Source organism: Triplophysa rosa, linkage group LG15 (genome assembly GCF_024868665.1).
Source record: "Triplophysa rosa linkage group LG15, Trosa_1v2, whole genome shotgun sequence".
Lineage (NCBI taxonomy): Eukaryota > Metazoa > Chordata > Actinopteri > Cypriniformes > Nemacheilidae > Triplophysa > Triplophysa rosa.
Genome location: NC_079904.1, coordinates 11688938 through 11709408, shown reverse-complemented (window position 1 = coordinate 11709408; position 20471 = coordinate 11688938). Strand labels below are relative to the sequence as shown.

The following is a 20471-nucleotide window of genomic DNA, read 5'->3' as shown; positions in this document are numbered from 1 at the left end:
TGTTTTTGTACATTGCTTTTTAGAGATCAGTCTGTTCAATGGATGCATGTTTGTGTGGTAAAGCGAGAGGCATCTTTGTCCTTACTCGGTATGTGTGTTATTGGTGGTAACCATGGAGACAAATGAGCTGGGGAACCAGCCCCTGCTCTCGTTTAATTCTCCGTACCACCAGCTTTCCTGCTTCTCAAGAACCGTGATGATGTCATCTTTGGAGAAGCCCAGGTGACTGTCCGTCTTAGCACACCACTCACACAAAGCAACAGCCTGCAGCGACACATACATACAATCAAAACGTATGATTAAAAAAAAAAACTTTTGTGTGAATGTACAGTACCTGTGAGTGTTGCGTGTTTGTAGATGCTGGTGTGTGTGTTGGTGTTGGTCCTTCCACATCCACTCTAGGAATTCTGTGAAAGAATGATTTCAATTGATTTGGTGTTAATTGAAAACAACAAGATACAAACTAATATAACAAAAGTAGGAACATGCTTGTTTGTTAAGTCAAAACTGCTTTAAACCACTCGAAGATATCACTGTGTGTTTTTGCTGGACTATTATACTCTGTCACACTCGCAGATTAGGCACAGAAAAGACGTGACAGATGACTAAAGAGAGGTGACAGACGAAACACATCTGATTCGTCTTTCTGATATTCGAACACTTACTGTAACATTTTAGGATAATAATGTGAAACTTGTGTTCATACAGTGCACTACCATACTACTCTTATTATTTTTCCATTATGCATATAGTATGCACAATGTCAAGTGTCGAATACACTGTAAGTAATGATTTATTTTATTTGTAATGCACAAAATATTAAGATGTTTCTAAAAAAAGAATGAAAACATATATATATAAAAAACATTTTATTTCTATGAGGATGAACTGAACAAACATACCCACGCCATGAGGTCATGAGACAAAAGTGTAGCATACTTACATTTAAATTGTTTGGCATTGCAAAATGTGCTCAATTTCACATGCTATAAAGGTTGGACAACATTTAGTATTAAGCTAGTATTTTGTTTTCAGATTATTTCAGCCAAAGTGAAGTAAATGTGTTTGTAATACCCAGGGTAGTTGACAGAGGGCGCTGTGGATTGTGTAACAGCTGCAGTCCCTTCAGTCCCACTGTCTGCACTGCATCTCTCAGCATAACTCTCTGGAAACCACCCACTGTTTCCACGGTAACGCCCATACAGCCAGCCCGTTTCTCTAACTGTTGATTCATCTACCTATGGATCCAATCGAAACCAAAATGAGACTTGTGTTGAAAAAAGATACCAAATGCATTAATGAAAGTTGGACATGCATTGCAGTCAAGGTGTTTATTAGTGTGCACTCTGGGAATTAAATCTGTGACCTCGATCGCATTTACACAAGTACCTCAATCAAACAGTCTGCTTCCAGTGAGAGCTCTTCTGCGTTACGTGCTGTGAAGGAATACAAGGCTCTATAGGTGGTGAGGGCAGTACTTGTATCCTCAGTAATCACCACTGGCAAAGCTATAAAAAAACACCCAAAACCACATTAGAAGAAAACAGAAAGCCCACATTAGCTCATCTTTCAACATCAATGAAATTCGCACTACATGTACTAAATAGAGTATCCTCCAGATTTAATATACAATAGGTTTAATATATTTTTAGTTGTGAAATATAGCATCCTCCAGATTCAGATAGTTAGTTATATAAAATAGCTACTGGTCATTCATAACAAGTATTAAGTAAAATTATTACTTGCTCAATCCTTCTGAAAGTTTTAAAGAAAATTGTTCCTCTGTGAAACACAAAAGGAGTTGTTTATAGCACACTAAGAACGGCAACCTGCAAATGTACCCTCAAGGATCTCTCTCCACTTAATCCAACTTTTAAAATGACTTACCTGATGTAACCCAGTAAAGTTATAGTCATATCAAATGATTTGTTTGACGTACATACTATACTGTTTTAAATGCTAAAAGATGAAAATGTACTACAGTAATACTTCACAGTAAAATTGTAATGTAATAGACAAAGTACTTGTTCAGTGTATGAAATAAAATGAAATACTTTTGTATCAAACTGCATGAACATCTTCAGTAGTCTTTTTCCTTCTGTTCATTCTTTCAAAGCACTCGCTATCTTCAAGCGGAGTCTGTTATATTAACTCATATAATTAATGGGATGTAATTAAAGTGAATCATGAAGCCCTCAGAGTAATGACACTCATTAGAATGAATAGAATGAAAACATCATATTGGCAAAGTAGATCAATTCAAGCCGGTTTTTAGGTTTTGGCAGAGCACCCACATGCACACTTACTTTTGATTTCTATGCTATTGTGCTGAGTATGTAGCAGCAGTTCGTTCCTTTCTTTCTCCTCCCTCTCTCTCTCCTCTACTCTTCTCTTCTCCTCCCTCTCTCGTGCCAGCTCCTGTGCCTCCTGAAGTCGGGCCAGTGCCTGTCGCTGTTGCTCTTCCCTGAGTTTTGCCTCTCGCTCCTGGGCAAGTTTCCTTTGACGCTCTGCTTCCTCCTCCTGCAGACTCTCCTGTTCCTGTCTAATGCACATTTTACAAAATGTTTCAGAGAAAGTGTGGTGACATTTTTTCATGCCCAGCGAAAAATATTTTGATATTCTGATTTTAGTAAATAATGTTAAAAATAGCAAGGATTTACTTGATTGTAGATTGTCACAGTCAAACCAAAAATTATTCAGACACCAGATATAATTTTTGATCATTTGAAACTAGTGGGTGCAGGACACTGTAATTCATTCATGTAAGTTAGGATAACAAAATAAAGTAAATTGTGACATATTATACCCCAAAATTATTCATACAGTGGACAGTTGAAGGTAAGTTAACGGATGCTCTGCCCAAGCCATCTAACATACGTCATTTAAGATGGATAGTCATTACAGGAAGTGCATTTTCAGATTTTAACTAAAGATTATGAGGGCACACAAATTTTACAAATAGAATGACCCACATTGATAAACTATTTACAATAAACGCTGCAATATTTCATGAAAAAATAGGCATTGTCATTTTTAATTTCACTGGGACTTTAAGTGTTTTTTTTTTCTTTAATTGCTATTGCGAACTTTTTACACCACAGACTGAACAAAATTAAGCCTTGTTTTGTGATTGGTTGCCCTAAATTGGTATTATCTAATTGTGTACTTAAATTTAACAGCTATTCATCCTACTCCATTACATACCTTTCTATCAGTTATCCGACAAGACGAATTAGTTCTGACACAGTTGAACTCTGTGTTCTTGTCATATTTTTTACCATTCTTTAAACTATAGCGTGATAATATGAGATATGTTGAAGGTGACTCTATGTACTTAGTATTCCAATGTTTGAACAACTTACAGCATTCAGGAACAAAGGCAATGGGTCTTCTTGCAGCTTTTCTGTTGTGATGTATGGGTTAGGGTTTAAAATCAAACCAACAGTATTAGCCAATGAGTTGGTCTAATGCATTTTTATTTTAAATAGGTCTTTGTGGTTGAATCCCATTTGTCCTCATTCCAGCATAAACTGGGACATGAATAATAATATGGTAGCATTGTTACTTATTTTTTATAGCAAGCAAGAAACAATATATATCTTTCCTGTAGCTCAGTGGTTAGAGCATGGCTCTAGCAACGCCAAGGTCATGGGTTCGATCCCAGGGATTGCACATACATAAACTAATGTATAGTACAATGCAATGTAAGTCGCTTTAGATAAAAGTGTCTTCCAAATGCGTAAATGTATATACAAGAAGTATCTAAATTTAATCTACTGTAAATGTAAACACTGAAACACCTACATTGCATTTGTTTTGTAATCACAGACATTGCCAGTCTGTATTAATTATACTTTGCATTATTTTAAAAGCACCAGACGTCAATTTTTTATAGGTAAATGTGTGACAGATTACCTGGCAGCCTCCTCTTCTTTTTTCCTCTTTATCTCCTTCTCCTCTTTTTTTCTTTTCATTTCCTCTAGCTTCTGTTTCCTCTTCCTCTCCTCCTCCTCTTGTTCCCTCTTTCTCTCATCCTCCTCTTGTTTCCTCTTCCTCTCCTCTTCATCTTGTTTCCTCCTCTTCTCCTCTTCCTCTTTTCTGCGTCTCTGTAGCTCTTGAAGTTTCTCAGATCTGACTTTCCTCAGCTGCTCTAGAACGTTCTGTTGCTGGCTCTGCCTCTGTCTCAACTCCTGCAACGTTACACACACGTCCCTTCAACATTTGGAATATGTTTACAACAAAATGTAGAGTAACAATTAGTGATAGACCCATATATTGCCATGGCCGATATATCGGCCGATATTTGGAATTTTTTAATTATCGGCATTGGCCGATATATTTTTTCAAATAGACAATATTTTCTTCTGTTTGACCGCCATACAGCAAATTTGTATTTTATTCTTTAAAATGCCACTAAGATGTAAAGTAGGCATTTGCTACTTAGTAATGTAATATGACCACAGTTAAATGGGTCGTGTAAGGTGGATGAGATACAAAAAATGTATGGTAAGTATCAATCATTTGTTTAAATTGCTATATTTTATTCATATTATGCCATGTTTAGCTGCCCACAATTAACATAATGTCATTTGTGGACCTTTTCATGTGTTCGAGTCTGTTACTAACTAGGCACACAATACACAGTAAGTGTTCATTTAGTTTCACCAAATTCTGTGTATGTCTCTCACTTAATTGCATTTGTGTTATATCGGCTTCTTATCGGCCAATCAGCCACAGTGCTTTTCTAAAATCGGCATCGGCCATTAAAAAACCCATATCGGTCGACCACTTATAACAATGCTTAAAATGCAGTATTTGGTACAGCAATGTGATGAGCTCTACTGACTGCCTAAATTAACCCAAAATCAACCCAAAAATCAATCGTATGGTATTGAGCTTCTATATATGGTTTGTTCTAATAAATCATAAACAAATTTCATGGTTGTTCGTTTTCAGGCAGCTACTAGAAATCTTTAGATTGCTGAAGAAGGCCTCCATTATGAAGTGATGGAAATGGCACAGAGATAAAGATGTTACGATGTCAAAAATGGAAGCTCATTTATTTGTAATGGGAAAAATCGTGAAGGATAACTTCTACTCTAAGAAAATGAAGAAAATGATTGTAAGACAGGAAATGGTGAGATGACAGTAAGACAAAGAGAGGTCGACCTTTATTAGAAGGAAGAGGTTGGTTAAGCAGCCCAGCAAAGAGAGAAGTCCCTGAAGCACACAGTCATCCATTTCTACAAACTATAAAGGCAGGCAGCGTAGAGAGACAACGAGAAAAAAAGGAGAGAGAGAACAGAGGAAAGGCAACAATAAAGTGCACTGCTCATAAGGGAAAGAAAGAAAGAAAGAAAGAAAGAAAGAAAGAAAGAAAGAAAGAAAGAAAGAAAGAAAGAAAGAAAGAAAGAAAGAAAGAAAGAAAGAAAGAAAGAACGACCTGGAGAGGGAAATATTAGAGGAACACCTAACAATTGATGCTCGGGTGAAATGCAGTAAATGTGTGTTAGTTATAGTGTCTGTGTGTTAAGTTTTCTTTATTAGTGAACGTTAGCATGTAAGGAACAGTGTTCCTGTCCTCAGGGCTGGGAGTTGAGCTGTAGGTTTAAATCACCGGAACATCTAGAACAGTGAACTACAGAGTCACTCACAGGAACATTAAGGTTTAAATACATTCAAGTTCTCACCCACATTACGGTTTAATATAAACATGGCACTTTAAAGTGTACATAACTAGGGATTTTTAAGGTTCTTCTTTGGTTTATGGAGTGCCCAGCAACAAGTTTATGTATATAGAAGGTTTAAAAACACTATTATTTCGTAATTATAGGTAGTTATTCTTACCGTACTTCTTGACTGACTCTCAAATGATTTGTTCCGCGATTCATCTGTCTACATTTACATTTACATTCATCTGTCTAATCCCCTCCTTTCCGCTAGCCTAGTCTGATGTGATTGGTCAGATGGTCTAGTCTGCTGTGATTGGTCTACCGCGAATGAGGCTCAGGAGCTACAGTGTTTGGGGGAGAAGAGTGAAGTTTTCGCGGGCAGTCCTAGCAAAACGTAGGCGGGGACTATATGTAGTGACGTAAATCCGCGGCGGTTCACAAATCAGACTAGGGACGTCTCGTTTGCGTGATTCAGAGTCGACTCCCTTTTTTCCAAGCCAATAACTTTGTTATTCATTCACCTTCGGATTTACATCTTGGCAGACTGCTTACTTTCAAACACGCCAACATTACACACTGCATGAAATGTAATTTTCATGATCTCATGTTATGTACTCTTTAATTGTTTTCAAAGTTCATATTGGGAAGCAATTAAATCTGACCTTGATCTCTCTGTTGTACTGCTCCATCTGTGAGAGTTTAGCAGAGGTCTCTCTCTCCAAAGCGTCTAACTGCTCCTTGAGTTTCCGACAGCTCAGATCTTTCTCACACATGCTCTGTTCCATATCGTTTATCAAAGGACCTGAAAGGGAATGAGAGAGCAAAAGAATGACAGAGAAAAACAGCTCTTGTTAAAGAAACCCCAGCCCTGGGTTCAAGAGTAATGAAATGGACACAAATGGAATTAGTCATCCACACTTCTATTGACGGAGTGCTTTAGATCAACGTGAATGCTCACTTGAGGTGTTCTGGGTGAGGTGAAGCAGTCTGTCTGTCAGTCTCTGCTTCTCAGGACCCAATCGACTCAACTGCATCTGAATTTGCTGCAAAAACGCACGTATATAATGACGAAATATCACAGAAGTTACATTTTTTTATTGTTGCTGCTAAAGGAATAGTTGGTCCAATTTATTTACCTTCTTGACATTTCAAACCTGTCTGAGCTGTCTTTTTCCATGCAATGAAAGTGAATGGTGACCATAAAAACACAATAAAAGCATCACAAAATAAATCCATTCGGCTTGTGGCAGGAAACCAAGTCTGAAGCCGTATGACAGTTTTGTGCCAAGAGATACTGAAATGTACATCTGAAAATCTTGCTTTACAGATAAGGTCACCATTCCACCTTTAATGTATAGAAAAGAGCAGTTTGAACATTGTTATAAGTACCTTTTTATACTCCATGGAAGTATAAATATAACGTTTATATGAAAAAAAATATATTGTTATAAATATATTATGATATTCCATGGAAGTATAAATATACAGTATTTTTATAAATAGCAGTAGCTTTTATATATTGCTATATTTCATTTTTATATAAATAATTATACTGTAATATAAAAAATTATATTCGATGGAGGAAAGTCATAGAAGTTGGGAAAGAGGAGTAAGTAAATTATTCTTTTTTTAAGGGAAATATTGGTTTATAGTTTTATAAATGACAAAAAAAAGAATGTATATAATTCATGCAACACAAAAATAATATTTATACCTCAAATTGTAACTGTATAGAGTTTATATCCACTATACGATTCTCTCTCTTCTGATTAATCAGATCCAGCTCGACCCTCTGCACCTGCCTCTTACTCTTGGCATCCCGGAGCCAGTCGGAGATCTGCTTATGTTTGTTGCCCTGAGAGACAGTAAGATTGAAATATGTTTTTGTAATATAATATAACCATCAATGACCGGACAGAGAACAAGTAAAATGTGAAGAAGACTGCTCAAATAAATCACAATAATCACTGTGAAATTGAACAGAACACATGTCTAGACATCGTTTTGAAAGACGTAAATAACACTGGTCCAGAAGCTCTTCCTGTTTCAATTTTTTTTAACACTACACAAACGTTACAGCAAAATAAAACCGCAACATTTAGAACTGAATCGAAAACTAACCTCTTTAAAATGTATATACTGTATGTGAAATGAAAAAGAATGTTTACATTGTGCAAAACCTACAATTTATCTACAGTTACTGCTTAACTACAGTCAAAACAAAACATTTTGCAATTATGGGCAGTGGTTAAGCGATTTCTTAGTAAGCTATAATTTTTTTCCTATTAATATAATGCTTTTAAATATTTTTATATTTTAATTTAATGCATTTTTTATTTAGCAATTCGGGGGTCTTTTATATTGTTGGTTTTATTTCATATTCTCTGAAATCTATTGTCAAGAAATGTTTTTTTCATTAAAAAAAGAAAGATAAAATGTATATAATCTGACCACAGCCTCCAGCTCCATCTCCAAACTTCTCTTCCTGTCCTTCAGTCTCTGTATGTCACTCTGCTCTTTTTCTTTCTGTGTCTGAAGCTCCACTCGTTTACTTTTCTCCCATTCCATCCGCCTCTGACGCTCCGCTTCCTGAGAGAAAGAGAGAGACAGGAGTTAATTTTGACATGCATATACAGCCGTAGAAAAAAATAAGAAAGAGTTATTTCTACAATTCTAGTCCAGTGTCTGCTGAATTTCAATAAAATCAAACTTCAGGAGTGATATAGAGTCATCCAATAGTAATCACAAAAAATACTTTTTTAACCTTCCCTAAACACATGTACATATATTACTGTTTTTCTTGTCATGTTTAAAGTGAATATGAACTTGTTTTCTTTTCAGTATTTGAGGCCTGAAAAAATACAGAGCATCTTTTCTGTTATTTTGACCTGTTTCTTCAGTTTTCATTTTCTGCAAAAAATGCAAATAAAAACAATATCTTCATTTGAAATTTGGGAGAAATATTGTTAGCAGTTGAAATAAAAATAATTATTTTACCTTAACACATACCTATAAATAGTAAATTCAGAAAAGCTTTATAAAAATCATTTTGAAATGTATCATATTAACATTGTAGTCTTTGTTTCTTGTATTTCTATATGCTGTTGTATGCTCCACTTGCCTCTCGTTGTTCCAACTCTTTAAGTCTTTCCTCCTCTCTCTGTCGCTCTATCTCTCTCCTCCTCTCTTCCTCCCTCTGTCTCCTCAGTTCAATCTCCCGTGCCTCTCTCTCCCTCCGCTCTCTCTCCTCCCTCTCCCTCTGTCGTCTCCTCTCCTCCTCCCTCCTCTCCTCCTCTCTCTTTCTCTCCTCCTCTCTCTTGTGTTCCTCCTGTAGAGCTAGACGTCGCTTCTCCAGCTCTGCATTTCCTCTCTGAAAATTCTCCTTCAGTTTATCCTCATACGACACTAAGAGAGAGTGACAGACAGGTGATTAGAGGTGAGATGAGAAGTGTTATCTGAACAAAAATGCTTAAAGGTACAGAACACATCACAAAATTGTGTGCAAATATAGTATCATTAACATTTCATGTAAATACCATTGTTCTTGTTATTCTGTAAATGTTCGGGCTCAATCAGCTCAGTGTTGATTGGAGGAATAGGTCCGTTTAAGAGGTCACATGATTTCCCTGTTCTAAAGACAAACATGGGCTCATAAATGAAACAATAGAGCTTGTTAATCAACGTCAAGCCGCGTTGAATGTTGCGCCATCTTGGTAGAATGGCTGCTAGCGCATTCAATGCAGTGTTTTGTTTTTCTTGTTTGATTAGGAAATGGTATACTATGGTAGGTCGGTCTTGTTGTGTTAAAGCGGGCGTGCAATGGTGTTTCATGCATTCTGAGTTATTTACAATGTTAAACGTGTTGTCATCTCATGCTTGACATGGTCAACTTGTCAAAAAACGAGTGGACCAGTGTTAATTTTGACAGCAAATTTTGATTTAGTTTTAGTCATAGTCTTTTGACGAAAATGCAATTTAGTTTTAGTCACATTTTAGTCAACCCCATCATTGTAGTTTTAGTCTAGTTTTAGTCGACGAAATATGAAAAACATTTTAGTCAAATAAATATACATTATATTTAGTCTACTAAAATCTAAATGGTTTAAATCATTTACTTGGTGTAATTAAATGTTCCATACAAAGATTCAACTGTTTTGACATAATTTACTTCACCTTAGAATGAAATTAAACCAGGTCATTACCTTTATTTTTCAGAAAAGTTCAGTAACTAGATTTGCATTGTTGGAACACAGAATATTAGACCATGAACGACATGTTCCAGTTCGTTCAATTCCATTTGACTCAACTGACTCGTTAAGTAGGGCGTATTCATTCAGCTCATTCAACCAATGAAACGCTCTGACAGGGCTCACACTCAAAGGCTATTGGCTCATGGCATGCCTCTTTGAAGAAACAGCTGCACTGTCTTTGCTTGAGACAGCAATGAATGAGAAATAGCTTTCAAAAAGACATATATAAATTGTATTACATTTCTTTAATCGTGCAAACATGTTACATATTTGGTTGGAATGTACAGTTTGACTCACTTCATCACTTCTATAATCAGTAGAGGACAGCGCTGGTTTCTTTTTGCTGACTTTATGTTGCATTTTACGTTATGCAGCAGCTCGTGTTAAGTTAACATAGGCATATAAAAACGTTTGAGCTTGCCTTCGTAATGTGTTTCGGGGTAACTTGCCTGCAGTCGCGCTTCAAGTTTGCAGCTTTTTACCGGCGATCGTGAAGGAAAATAAGACGCTTTGTAAACCGCGTGGAGACACAGAATATATGTCTGTGCTTCCCCTTCTCCCAGAGACTTCTCTCTACCGCTTATATGAGATAAGCACATGCGCGCAAACTGATGTCCGCCAGGTGGGACAAGAATATTTTCGTCTCGTTTTTATTACTTGACGAAAATGTCAGTATATTTTTATTACAGTTTTCGTTATCATGCATTCATTTTTATTTAGTTATCGTCTCGTTTTCGTCAGTGAAAACATGTCATTAACGAATACTTTTTGTTGTATTTTTCGTCAACGAAATTAACACTGGAGTGGATGTATGGCGTAGTATTTCTGTGCTCGATACACTCCCCCAGCGTTCGTACAGGTTTCGGAAAGTTTTTTTCAAACATGAAAATCCTTTTTGTAACAACTTTTCTGAGACGGATCGTCCTCACTAGCCACTGCGATGGGGGAGCTGTGACCAGGCCCCCAGACACCGTGACAGAGGAACTAGCGGGGAGATCTGGAGGGGCACAAATGTACTGTGATGGCACGTTCAACCTGGGGTAAATTGACGTAGCCCTTAGCTGCTCCGGTGTCAAGGGAAGTAAGGGCGACCGAGCTCATTTGATGTGAACACGCCGAAAAGGGGGCATCCATGGGAACCCCCATATCATAACCACCGCCGCTCGCCGCTGCAGACGGCTTGGCAGCCACCGTGGAGCGGGCAGCAGACAATGTTGTGGCTGCATTCAAAAAGAACATAGCCAACCGTGACCGCAGTACCTTGATAGACAGTGCACATGCCGTATCCACGAACGCTACTTCAGCATGTTGGAGACCCAGACATGTGATGCAGGTATCGTGCCTGTCAGGCTCGAGGATGAGGCGGTCACATCCAAGATTGTAAGAAATTTAGCTCTACTAAAAATTTGCTCTAGTAGACACCTTCGGCTCGCTACCGAAACGCTCAGGGGAAGTTGCACACACCGGGACGAATCCACTGCTCTGCGTCATAGAATGCAGTAGAAGTAATCAGAAGATAATGCTCTCAGCATTTAAGCTTTGCAGGTTCCGAAGAACAAAAGGTGAATGAATGGGCACGCCATCTTCCTTTTATACCAGCATGTACGGGGTGGAGACTGGCATGCCATGCCATTCGCCAAGTTCAAACCCCATTCTGTCTGTTCGACACAATGTCGAGAGACCGACAGAAAGGGAACAAGTAACGGTACAAATCAAAACAATAATAGCAGTGGAGTATTACCCTCCCAAGATGGCGGCGCCACTGCAACATTCAACATAGGGCATGACTTCAGCTTCACATTCTCTATTTGAATGAAAAGACGTTCCCCTCTTAGTTTATTTCAGCACAAGCGGGTCTGTGTGTCTTACCTGAGAGAGGGAGGCACCAGGTCAAGAGGTAAACTCAGAGGTAAAGGACGACCAGTCTTGGCCATATCAACCAGGTGCATTGCCAGAATGAATTCTTCTGCTCTTAACTGCCCGTCACGATCTACATCAGCGAGAGTCCTGCAGACAGAAATTGAATTGCATAGCGATGCACAAATACATATTTGATGAACCTGGACACATTTCAAATATGTTTTGTGTACTCACCATATGGTGGCGAGCTGTGTTTGCGTGAGGTTTGACGTTGTGAGGGAATTTCTAACCTGGGGACCTTCAAACACACACACACGCACAAAGTTTATGCATACACACAAGCATGGTGTACACACTGTCATGTAAACATAGTCCATCCCTACTTTGCTTTACATTTACAAACATAAGTACTCACCTGACAGGTATCCGCTCATCAGCTTGTCCAGGCTGTTGAACTGTTGGCGGTATTTCAGACGGGATGCCTGAGGCACTGACCAATCAGATGAGCCCATTTTGGGGGAGTTACTCGCAAGGGAGGTGGTGGAGGAGGAGTTTGAACTGTAAGGATTTCCAAAAAATCTTATATTTTACACTACACCTGATTAAACTGTCTGGTTTTACCTTTCAGGCATAGTCTTTCATGTAAACTTATTCCTGGCTTAATGATGACATTCTTTGGGGTAGTTCCCTTTCTGTCAGTCTCTCGACGTTGCGTCGAACCAACAGATGGGGTTTGACTTGAGAACCTATCATCTTCTGACTAGCTTTGAAAAGGCCAATGAAATTGGCAAATGAAATTTGCATGCCGGACTCCGCCCCGGATATCCGGGTATAAAAGGGAGATGGCGTGCTGCATTCATTCACCTTTTGTTCTTCGGAGCCTTCGATCTTATGATCAAAAGGCAACGCCGGCCCCGGTGCCGTATTTCCCGGAAGTGCATGAAGGACTCAGTAAGACCTGGAACGCCCCCTTTTCGGCGGCCACCTGGAGAGGTCGACCTAGACTCCCATCCAAAGCGTGTAAGTTTTCGGCATCTCTGGTGTCGAAGGCTTACACTGCTGCGGGCCAAGCTGCCTCCTCTCTCCACACCATGGCCATCCTGCAGGTCCACCAGGCCAAGGCGTTGAAAGAGCTCCACAAGGGTAAGACTGACCCAGCGCTTATGCAGGAACTCCGCATCGCCACCGACCTCGCCTTACGGGCGACAAAAGTGACCGCGCATGCCCTGGGTCGGACGATGTCCACACTTGTGGTCCAGGAGAGACAACTCTGGCTTAACCTTGGTCAGATGCGTGACGCTGAGAAAGTCCGCTTTCTCGACGCACCCGTCTCGCAAGGGGGGCTGTTCGGCGATACTGTCGAGGACTTCTCCCAGCATTTCTCGACAGTGAAGAAGCAGACGGAGGCCATCAAGCACATCCTGCCCCGCCGCGACTCCGCCACCTTCCGGCGTCGAGATCCCATGCGCGTCTGCTCCTCAGCAGCCCCTGTCCTCTTCGACGCCTGACCCAGGTGGCCCCCCGGAAGAAGACGTCGAGGAGGAGACCACCGCCCCGTCAGCAGCCGCCGCGGAAGCAGAGTGGCTGGGGTCCTCCCAGGGAGATCGAGAACACCATCGGGCCCAACCCCAGCCATTCCATTGCTGGTTGATTGGTCGGTCTGGTACGGTTACTGCCCCTTCGCAACACCTGCTGGGCCCCTCCGGGGGCCTAGCACCCACATTCTCACAAAAAGAGTTTCCTCTCTCTCTGGTTGTTTATCACAGCCGCTCTCATCCTCTACACGACGGTGTTCGGCAACTCAACATTGCGTCACGGCTAGACGCAATGTCAAGCATATTCAGCAGCCCTCAGCACTCTCAGTTCGATGGTGCGTTGAGCTGCATCATCGCCGGGCAGGTAAGTCAGCAGTGCTGATCTCCTCCCCTCCTCCGCACTGCCAGCCATCGAACCACCCCTCGGGGGGTTGATGAAGCAGATCGAACCCCTAGTCCCCCTGTCTCGGTCCCTGGGAGCCTGGCTAGAGCTTCCCAAACCGTCACGGTGGCTAGGGAATACAATCCGTCTCGGCTATGCGATCCAATTCGCCAGACGCCCGCCTAAGTTTCGGGACATCCTCTCCACCTCAGTCAGAGGCAAGGATGCTCCCGTGCTTCGGGCCGAGGTCGCCACCCTTCTGGCGAAGGAAGCGATCGAGCTCGTCCCTCCAGCCGAGATGTTCATCTGATTTTACAGCCTGTACTTCATCGTCCCCAAGAAAGGCGGGGGGTTGCGCCCCATTCTAGATCTGCGTACCCTGAACAGGCATCTACACAAGCTGCCGTTCAGGATGCTCATGCAGAAGCAGGATTGGTTCATGGTAATCGACCTGAAGGACGCGTACTTTCATGTCTCGATTCTCTCTCTTCATCGACCGTTCCTGCGGTTCGCTTTCGAGGGGCAGGCATATCAGTACAGGGTCTTCCTCTTCGGTCTGTCCCTGTCCCCACGAGTCTTCACAAAGACCGTGGAAGCCGCCCTCACTCCCCTCGGGGAGAGAGGTGTGCGGGTACTAACTATCCCGACGACTGGCTCATCTGGGCACACTCGCGAGATCTGTTGTGTACACACAGGGACCTGGTGCTCCGGCACCTAGATCGTTTGGGACTACAGGTCAACCGGGAAAAGAGCAAGCTCTCCCCAGTGCAGAGCATCTTTTTTCTCGGCAAGGAACTCGACTCTGTCTCCATGGCTGACTACCGAGCGTGCACAGTCAGTGAACCTTTTCAAGCAGCCAGTGGTCCCCCTGTAACTATTTCAGAGGCTCCTGGGGCACTTGGCGTCCTCGGCGGGGGTGATCCCCCTCGGGTTGATGCACATGAGACCGCTCCAGCACTGGCTATAGAGTCTTGTTCCCTGGAGAGCGTGGCACACCGGCAGCAGGCGTATGGTCATCACGCCTCTCTGCTGACGCACCTTAACCCCCTGGTCTTCAATGACTTTTCTGCGGACAGGGTCCCCCTTGGGCAGGTTTCGAGGCACGTCGTGGTGACGATGGATGCCTCCCTGCAGGGTTGGGGTGCCGTGTGCAATGGTCACGCAGTGTCGGGGCGATGAACGGGCCCCCACTTGCGTTGGCATATCAACTGCCTAGAGTTGTTGGTTGTGCTACTGGCACTGTAGAGGCTGCAACCTCTCGTACAGGACAAGCACGCCCTGGTCCGGTCGGATGGCACAACTGCCATGGCGTATATCAACCATCAGGGTTGCATTCGCTCACGACAGTTAACACATCTCGCCCGACGCCTCCTCCTGTGGATTCAACAGGTGACAAGGTCCCTACGAGCCACACACATCCCGGGCAACCTGAACCAGATAGCCGAAGCGCTCTCTCATCAGTCAACACCTCGCAGAGAGTGGCGACTCAAACCCTGCGCAGTCCAGCTCATATGTGTGGAGTTCGGGCCGGCACCGGACACCACAAATTGCCCGCTATGGTACTCCCTGTCCGAGGCCCCCCTTTGCACGGATGCCCTAGTGCACAGCTGGCCGCGGGACAAGCGGAAGTACGCCTTCCCCCCAGTGAGCCTCATTGCACAGGTACTGTGCAAGGTCATGGAAGAGGAGCATCAAGTGCTACTAGTTGCGCCGTACTGGCCCAACCGGACTTGGTTCTCGGAGCTTGGTTCTCCTGACGACAACTCCCCCCTGGCAGATTTCCCTGACGAAGGACCTTCTTTTGCAGGGGAAGGGCACGTTGTGGCATTCGAGACCAGACCTCAGGAACCTCCACGTCTGGCTCCTGGACGGGACAAGGAGATCCTGAATGGCCTACCCCCAGCAGTGGTTGAGACCATTACTCAGGCTAGGGCCCCTGCCACTAGGCGGCTGTATGCCTTTAAGTGGCGCCTCTTCTCGTCCTGGTGCTCTTCTCGAGCAGAAGACCCGCGGAGTTGCTCGATCGGGAACGTGCTGTCCTTCCTACAAGAGAGACTTGAGAGTAATCTCTTCCCTTCCACACTGAAAGTGTATGTAGCCTCCATTGCCGCTCATCAGGAACCAGTTGCTGGTAAGTCTCTGGGACAGCATGACCTGGTCATTAGGTTCCTAAGGGGCTCGAGACGGCTGAATCTGCCTCGTCCGCGCTCTGTACCCTCTTGGGACCTTGATGTGGTCCTGGCGGGGCTCCAGAGGCCCCCCTTCGAGCCCCTGGGAGATGCCGCTCTTTCTCATCTTACGATGAAGACGGCTCTCCTGGTGGAGCTTGCCTCCATCAAGAGGGTAGGGGACCTACAAGCATTCTCTGTGTCCATGGATTGCCTAGAATTCAGGCCTGGAGACTCCACGTTATCCTGAGACCCCAGCCCAGCTACGTGCCCAAGGTTCCCACCACTCCCTTTTGGGACCAGGTGGTGAACTTGCAGGCGCTCCCCACCGGGGAGGAAGATCCAACGCCATCCGTGTTGTGTCCAGTACGCGCGCTGCGCCTCTACTTGGACCGCACGCAGAGATTCAGGAGCTCTGAGCAGCTCTTTGTCTGTTTTGGAGGTCAGCAGAAGGGGAGGGCTGTCTCCAAACAGAGATTGGCGCACTGGATCATGGACGCCGTCACTACGGCGTACCGGTCCCAAGATCGCCCGTGCCCACTGGCAGTGAGGGCACACTCCACCCGGAGTATAGCCTCCTCTTGGGCACTGGCTCAGGGCGCCTCTCTGGCAGACATCTGCAGAGCTGCGGGTTGGGCTACGCCTAACACCTTCGCAAGGTTCTACAGCCTCCGCGTGGAACCGGTGTCAGCCCGAGTCTCGCATGGTACCAACAGGTAAGACCGGCGACTGGTAGGGCGTACGCCTGTGAAATCACCTTCCCCCCTCATAGGTGGGTCAGTGTGCTATTTCCGCCTCCCTTTTTCCCCCACCGGGTGAAGAATAGGCAATCCATCCATCACTTAGCACTTCCTGGTGGCGGGCTGGGCGGAGCAGCCCTGCCTCCTCAGGCCGGATATCAACTGAGTTATCTAGCGTATAGCTCTAACCGGACCTAGAGCCCCACACGTAGTAACCCCCCCCAACAGGGTGGTTCCGTCTGATGTATTTTCATGGTCTGGTTCCCAGGCTGGTAACCCATGACCTCCCCTAGGTGGGCCTCCACCTCTTGCGGTACTCCCTTACAGTCCGCACATTCCTCCCATCAGTTCTCCCCTGCCGGCGAGACCATGTTGGTGTCTCCACTGAATTCCTCCCTATGGTAGGAAGTGGCCTCCGTAGCGCATTTCCTCAGTGAGGAAATAGCGCTTCCCCAGTGGCCCTTACGGTGCCGGGCGGCTTCTCGCCGTTAGAGAAGGAAGGTCTCCACCCGTGACGGCTGGTGGCAGGGGCTTCCCACCTTTTTCAAAAGCTCTGGGACCCCCTACCTCTCCACTGGATGGTTACAATTTCGCGCTAGCTCTCACGTCTGACATGCCCAGGCCAGTCAGCGTTGCTTCGCTAGAGATTGTGATGCGGCACAGCGCCGTGGCGTTTTTGATAGGAACCCCATCTGTCTGTCCATAACCAAGACGTTTCCCATACTGGGTTTAAAGGGACAGTTCACCCCAAAATAAAAATTCTGTCATTATTTACTCACCCTCGAGTTGTTTCAAATCTGTATAAATGTATTTGTTCTGATGAACACCGAGAAAGATATTTGGAAGAACACTTAGTGGCCACCATTGACTACCACAGTAGGAAAAATTACAATGGTAGTCAAAAGTGCCCCAGAAACTTTTTGCATTTCTACATTTTTTTAAATATTTTCTTTTGTGTTCATCAGAACAAAGAAATTTATACAGATTTGGAACAACTTCAGAGTGAGTAAACGAAGACAGAATTTTCATTTTTGGGTGAAATTTCCCTTTAAGTCTAGTCCTAGACTAAAATAAAATAAAATATCTAAAACACATCAGTGCCATTGTTTTGTCTCAAAATGCACAAAAGTAATATTTTTTGTAAGGCGTTTTTGTAATAATTACTTAAATGTCCTAATTTAACTAAGGCCTAGTCCTGGCTTCATCTAATCCCTGTCTGAGTAGCCGCCACTTAATTTGCATGCTAAATGCTTTTTAAATGTGCTCTGTTCAGCAGCTGCGCAATAACACTAATAACAAAAAACATGAATCCTCAAAAACTCAAGTCATCATAAACACACAGCAAACTGGTATTACCTGCAACATCAGCTTGACCTACAGTGCTTTAGGATTCTGCTATGACATCATCCTTTTAATAATTTATGGGTTCTAGTTACACTTTCCAAATCCATTTTGAGACGGTAATTATCAGGTCCATTAAAACCATACTTAAAACGAAGAATTATAAGCAATATGCTGACTCATTGCTGACAATATATTAAAAGTTCAAATAGCACAAACAGGGTTTATACAGCTTCTGCAGTTTGTCATGAGTGGAGTGATGGAGAAGACTAAAAAATCTAATGTAAAAGAAAAGTATTTGCCAAAAAGAAGAACTTTGAAGTGATATATTGTTGCCTAATGTCAATGCCTGTAGCAGTCATTATTTACTCACGTTTTATGACTTTCTGCCACAGAAAAGGTGACATTACTCACAATGTCAATATTGTTCATAATTTCTCCTTTTGTGTTCCATGAAAGAAAGTCATACAGGTTGACAATGACAAAGATAAATGAGTGTAAATTATAACAGGTTGAACTAACCCTTAAAGGAGTTGTTCACCACAAAACAAGCCCCCATTGACTTTCCATAGTAGAAATAAAAATTAGTATGGAAAGTCAATATGTTGCTCAGCCCTAAACACAAATTCATTCTAAACAGGCACTGAGCAGGTGTTAATGAGTTAACTATGAGTTTCTCTACCACCATGTGGAGGTTGGATGGCTCTCAGAGGAACCCTAACAAGATCTTATTAAGATACTGGGAGACAGCTGCGCTATTTGAGCACACTGTCAGCAAACACGCACTTATTTACTTCACCTATTTAACTTCATGTACTGGAAAAACAAGACCAAAGTAACAATGTTTCCTATACCAACTGATTTTAATCTGCAATATGGATGTCATTGTCTTTGCAGCAAACCAGAAATGTCACCACACACTCAAATGCATATTATGTGGAAATCCAATACAGATCTGGGTGTAAATGTCTATATAGACGTACAATGTAATATTCAAAATTGATACCTGCTGGATCCAAGGTCCAAGAGGGAGTGAGATTTACTCAAACTGCATGACACTGGGAACGCTGGAGTGGTAAAAGACAGTTAAGAGTCATTATTCAGTGTAGATAAACTTGTGTTGAGGCTTTTATTATAATAAGCAAACCAATGCTTGCATGTCTAAAAAATGTGTGTTTGAATGTTGTCTAAAATTCAATTTCCAAGAATGCAACTTGTTGAATCCAGAATAGAGTGAGTGGTTGTATAGGAAGGCAGGTATTTATCGATCTCTATGGAACCCACTGAGATTGGGGAGCCTTCAATCAACACTGCAAAGTACGCAGAGTACAACACCTCCTTTAAGACAAAACAAAAAAACAGAAATACCTGGTGATGGAGTGAGGCGTGTAGCATTGCCGTTGGGCAGGGCTGGCACACTGAGAGAGCCGGGGATCTGAGGCAGCGGTCCTGGCATCAGGGTAGGTGCAAGGACTAAAGGGGTCACTGTGGGGCATGCTGGCACAGGCGTTATTATGGGCATCCCCGACATGGCAGAGAGATTTGGCATTGATCCCATCCCTGTAAATCAGACATCAATTCCCAGTCAGTCTGAGATGTGCAAAACTAATTTTGTCTGGATCATCTGAGTCTCAACTTTAATATCAAAGCAAACGAGTCACAGAAGTCGTTATATAATCAGCCATACCGAAACGTGATGATGACGTTATAACGTGGGTAGGGGTCTGCTTCATGATGATTGGCAGACTGGAGGGAAGAGGCTGACCCTGCAGCTGCAGTTTAATTAGTTTCATTGCGATGGAGAATTCCAATCTGTCCATCTTCCCGTCTTTCCCCATATCCGCCAGTGCCCTGAAAGAAAGGAAGTTAGCAGCCATTGAAGCTTTTCATAAAAAGTGGCTTACAGAGCACTAATTGCCAGCACAATCCCAGCGGAGCCGCACAGAGTTGTGCGTGATGACAGAGCACCATCATTAGAGCTCAACTTTGTTTTGCTACCATCATTTTATTTATAAATAAGACAATTTTAAAACAAGCATGGGGTGGGGAAGATAACCTGCATGCTATAATCCTACATCAAAAGTTGCACATCTTGCCAGAGTTTATCTACTTCCTGTTTGTGGATGGGCGGAAGTGTTTACACCCATAAACAAACCGCAGACAGGAAGAGGTTACTTAAGGAAATCTCCATCCTTCAGAGAGGTATGTGGCTACGAATGCAATTTTCCCACAGACTTACACAAATTTCCATAACATCATTATGATAACTAAAGCACTGCCGAATAAAACACAACTAAACAGGTACACACACACACACACACACACATTTATATACAGAAAGAAGAAAAAAAACCAAGACGTTTTAAAACCGGATTAAGTGTATATGTACAATAAGGGTGTGTGTAAGTGTGTACACTAACCAAATGTCAGCCAGGACTGCTGTTGGAAGTCCAGATTGCAGAAAGAACTTTCGTGCTTGATCTCCTGGAAATAAACAAAGCCTGCATAGTAATGCACACCGTA

The 20471-nt window shown here is 42.9% G+C and overlaps 1 protein-coding gene across 1 annotated transcript in view; it reads right to left on the bottom strand.

Annotated features, from left to right (window-relative positions):
- Nucleotides 1-20471, bottom strand: part of itsn2a (intersectin 2a) — a 46527-nt gene that overhangs the window by 13017 nt on the left and 13039 nt on the right. Inside the window, 20 exon segments of the mRNA XM_057352031.1 lie at nucleotides 86-264; nucleotides 335-407; nucleotides 1075-1238; nucleotides 1390-1508; nucleotides 2307-2542; nucleotides 3916-4190; nucleotides 5170-5250; nucleotides 6335-6474; nucleotides 6631-6715; nucleotides 7387-7527; nucleotides 8124-8257; nucleotides 8790-9077; nucleotides 9209-9303; nucleotides 11792-11929; nucleotides 12017-12080; nucleotides 12198-12340; nucleotides 18955-19015; nucleotides 19317-19508; nucleotides 19636-19799; nucleotides 20369-20432. Of these exon segments, the coding sequence (XP_057208014.1) occupies nucleotides 86-264; nucleotides 335-407; nucleotides 1075-1238; nucleotides 1390-1508; nucleotides 2307-2542; nucleotides 3916-4190; nucleotides 5170-5250; nucleotides 6335-6474; nucleotides 6631-6715; nucleotides 7387-7527; nucleotides 8124-8257; nucleotides 8790-9077; nucleotides 9209-9303; nucleotides 11792-11929; nucleotides 12017-12080; nucleotides 12198-12340; nucleotides 18955-19015; nucleotides 19317-19508; nucleotides 19636-19799; nucleotides 20369-20432 (2836 nt within the window).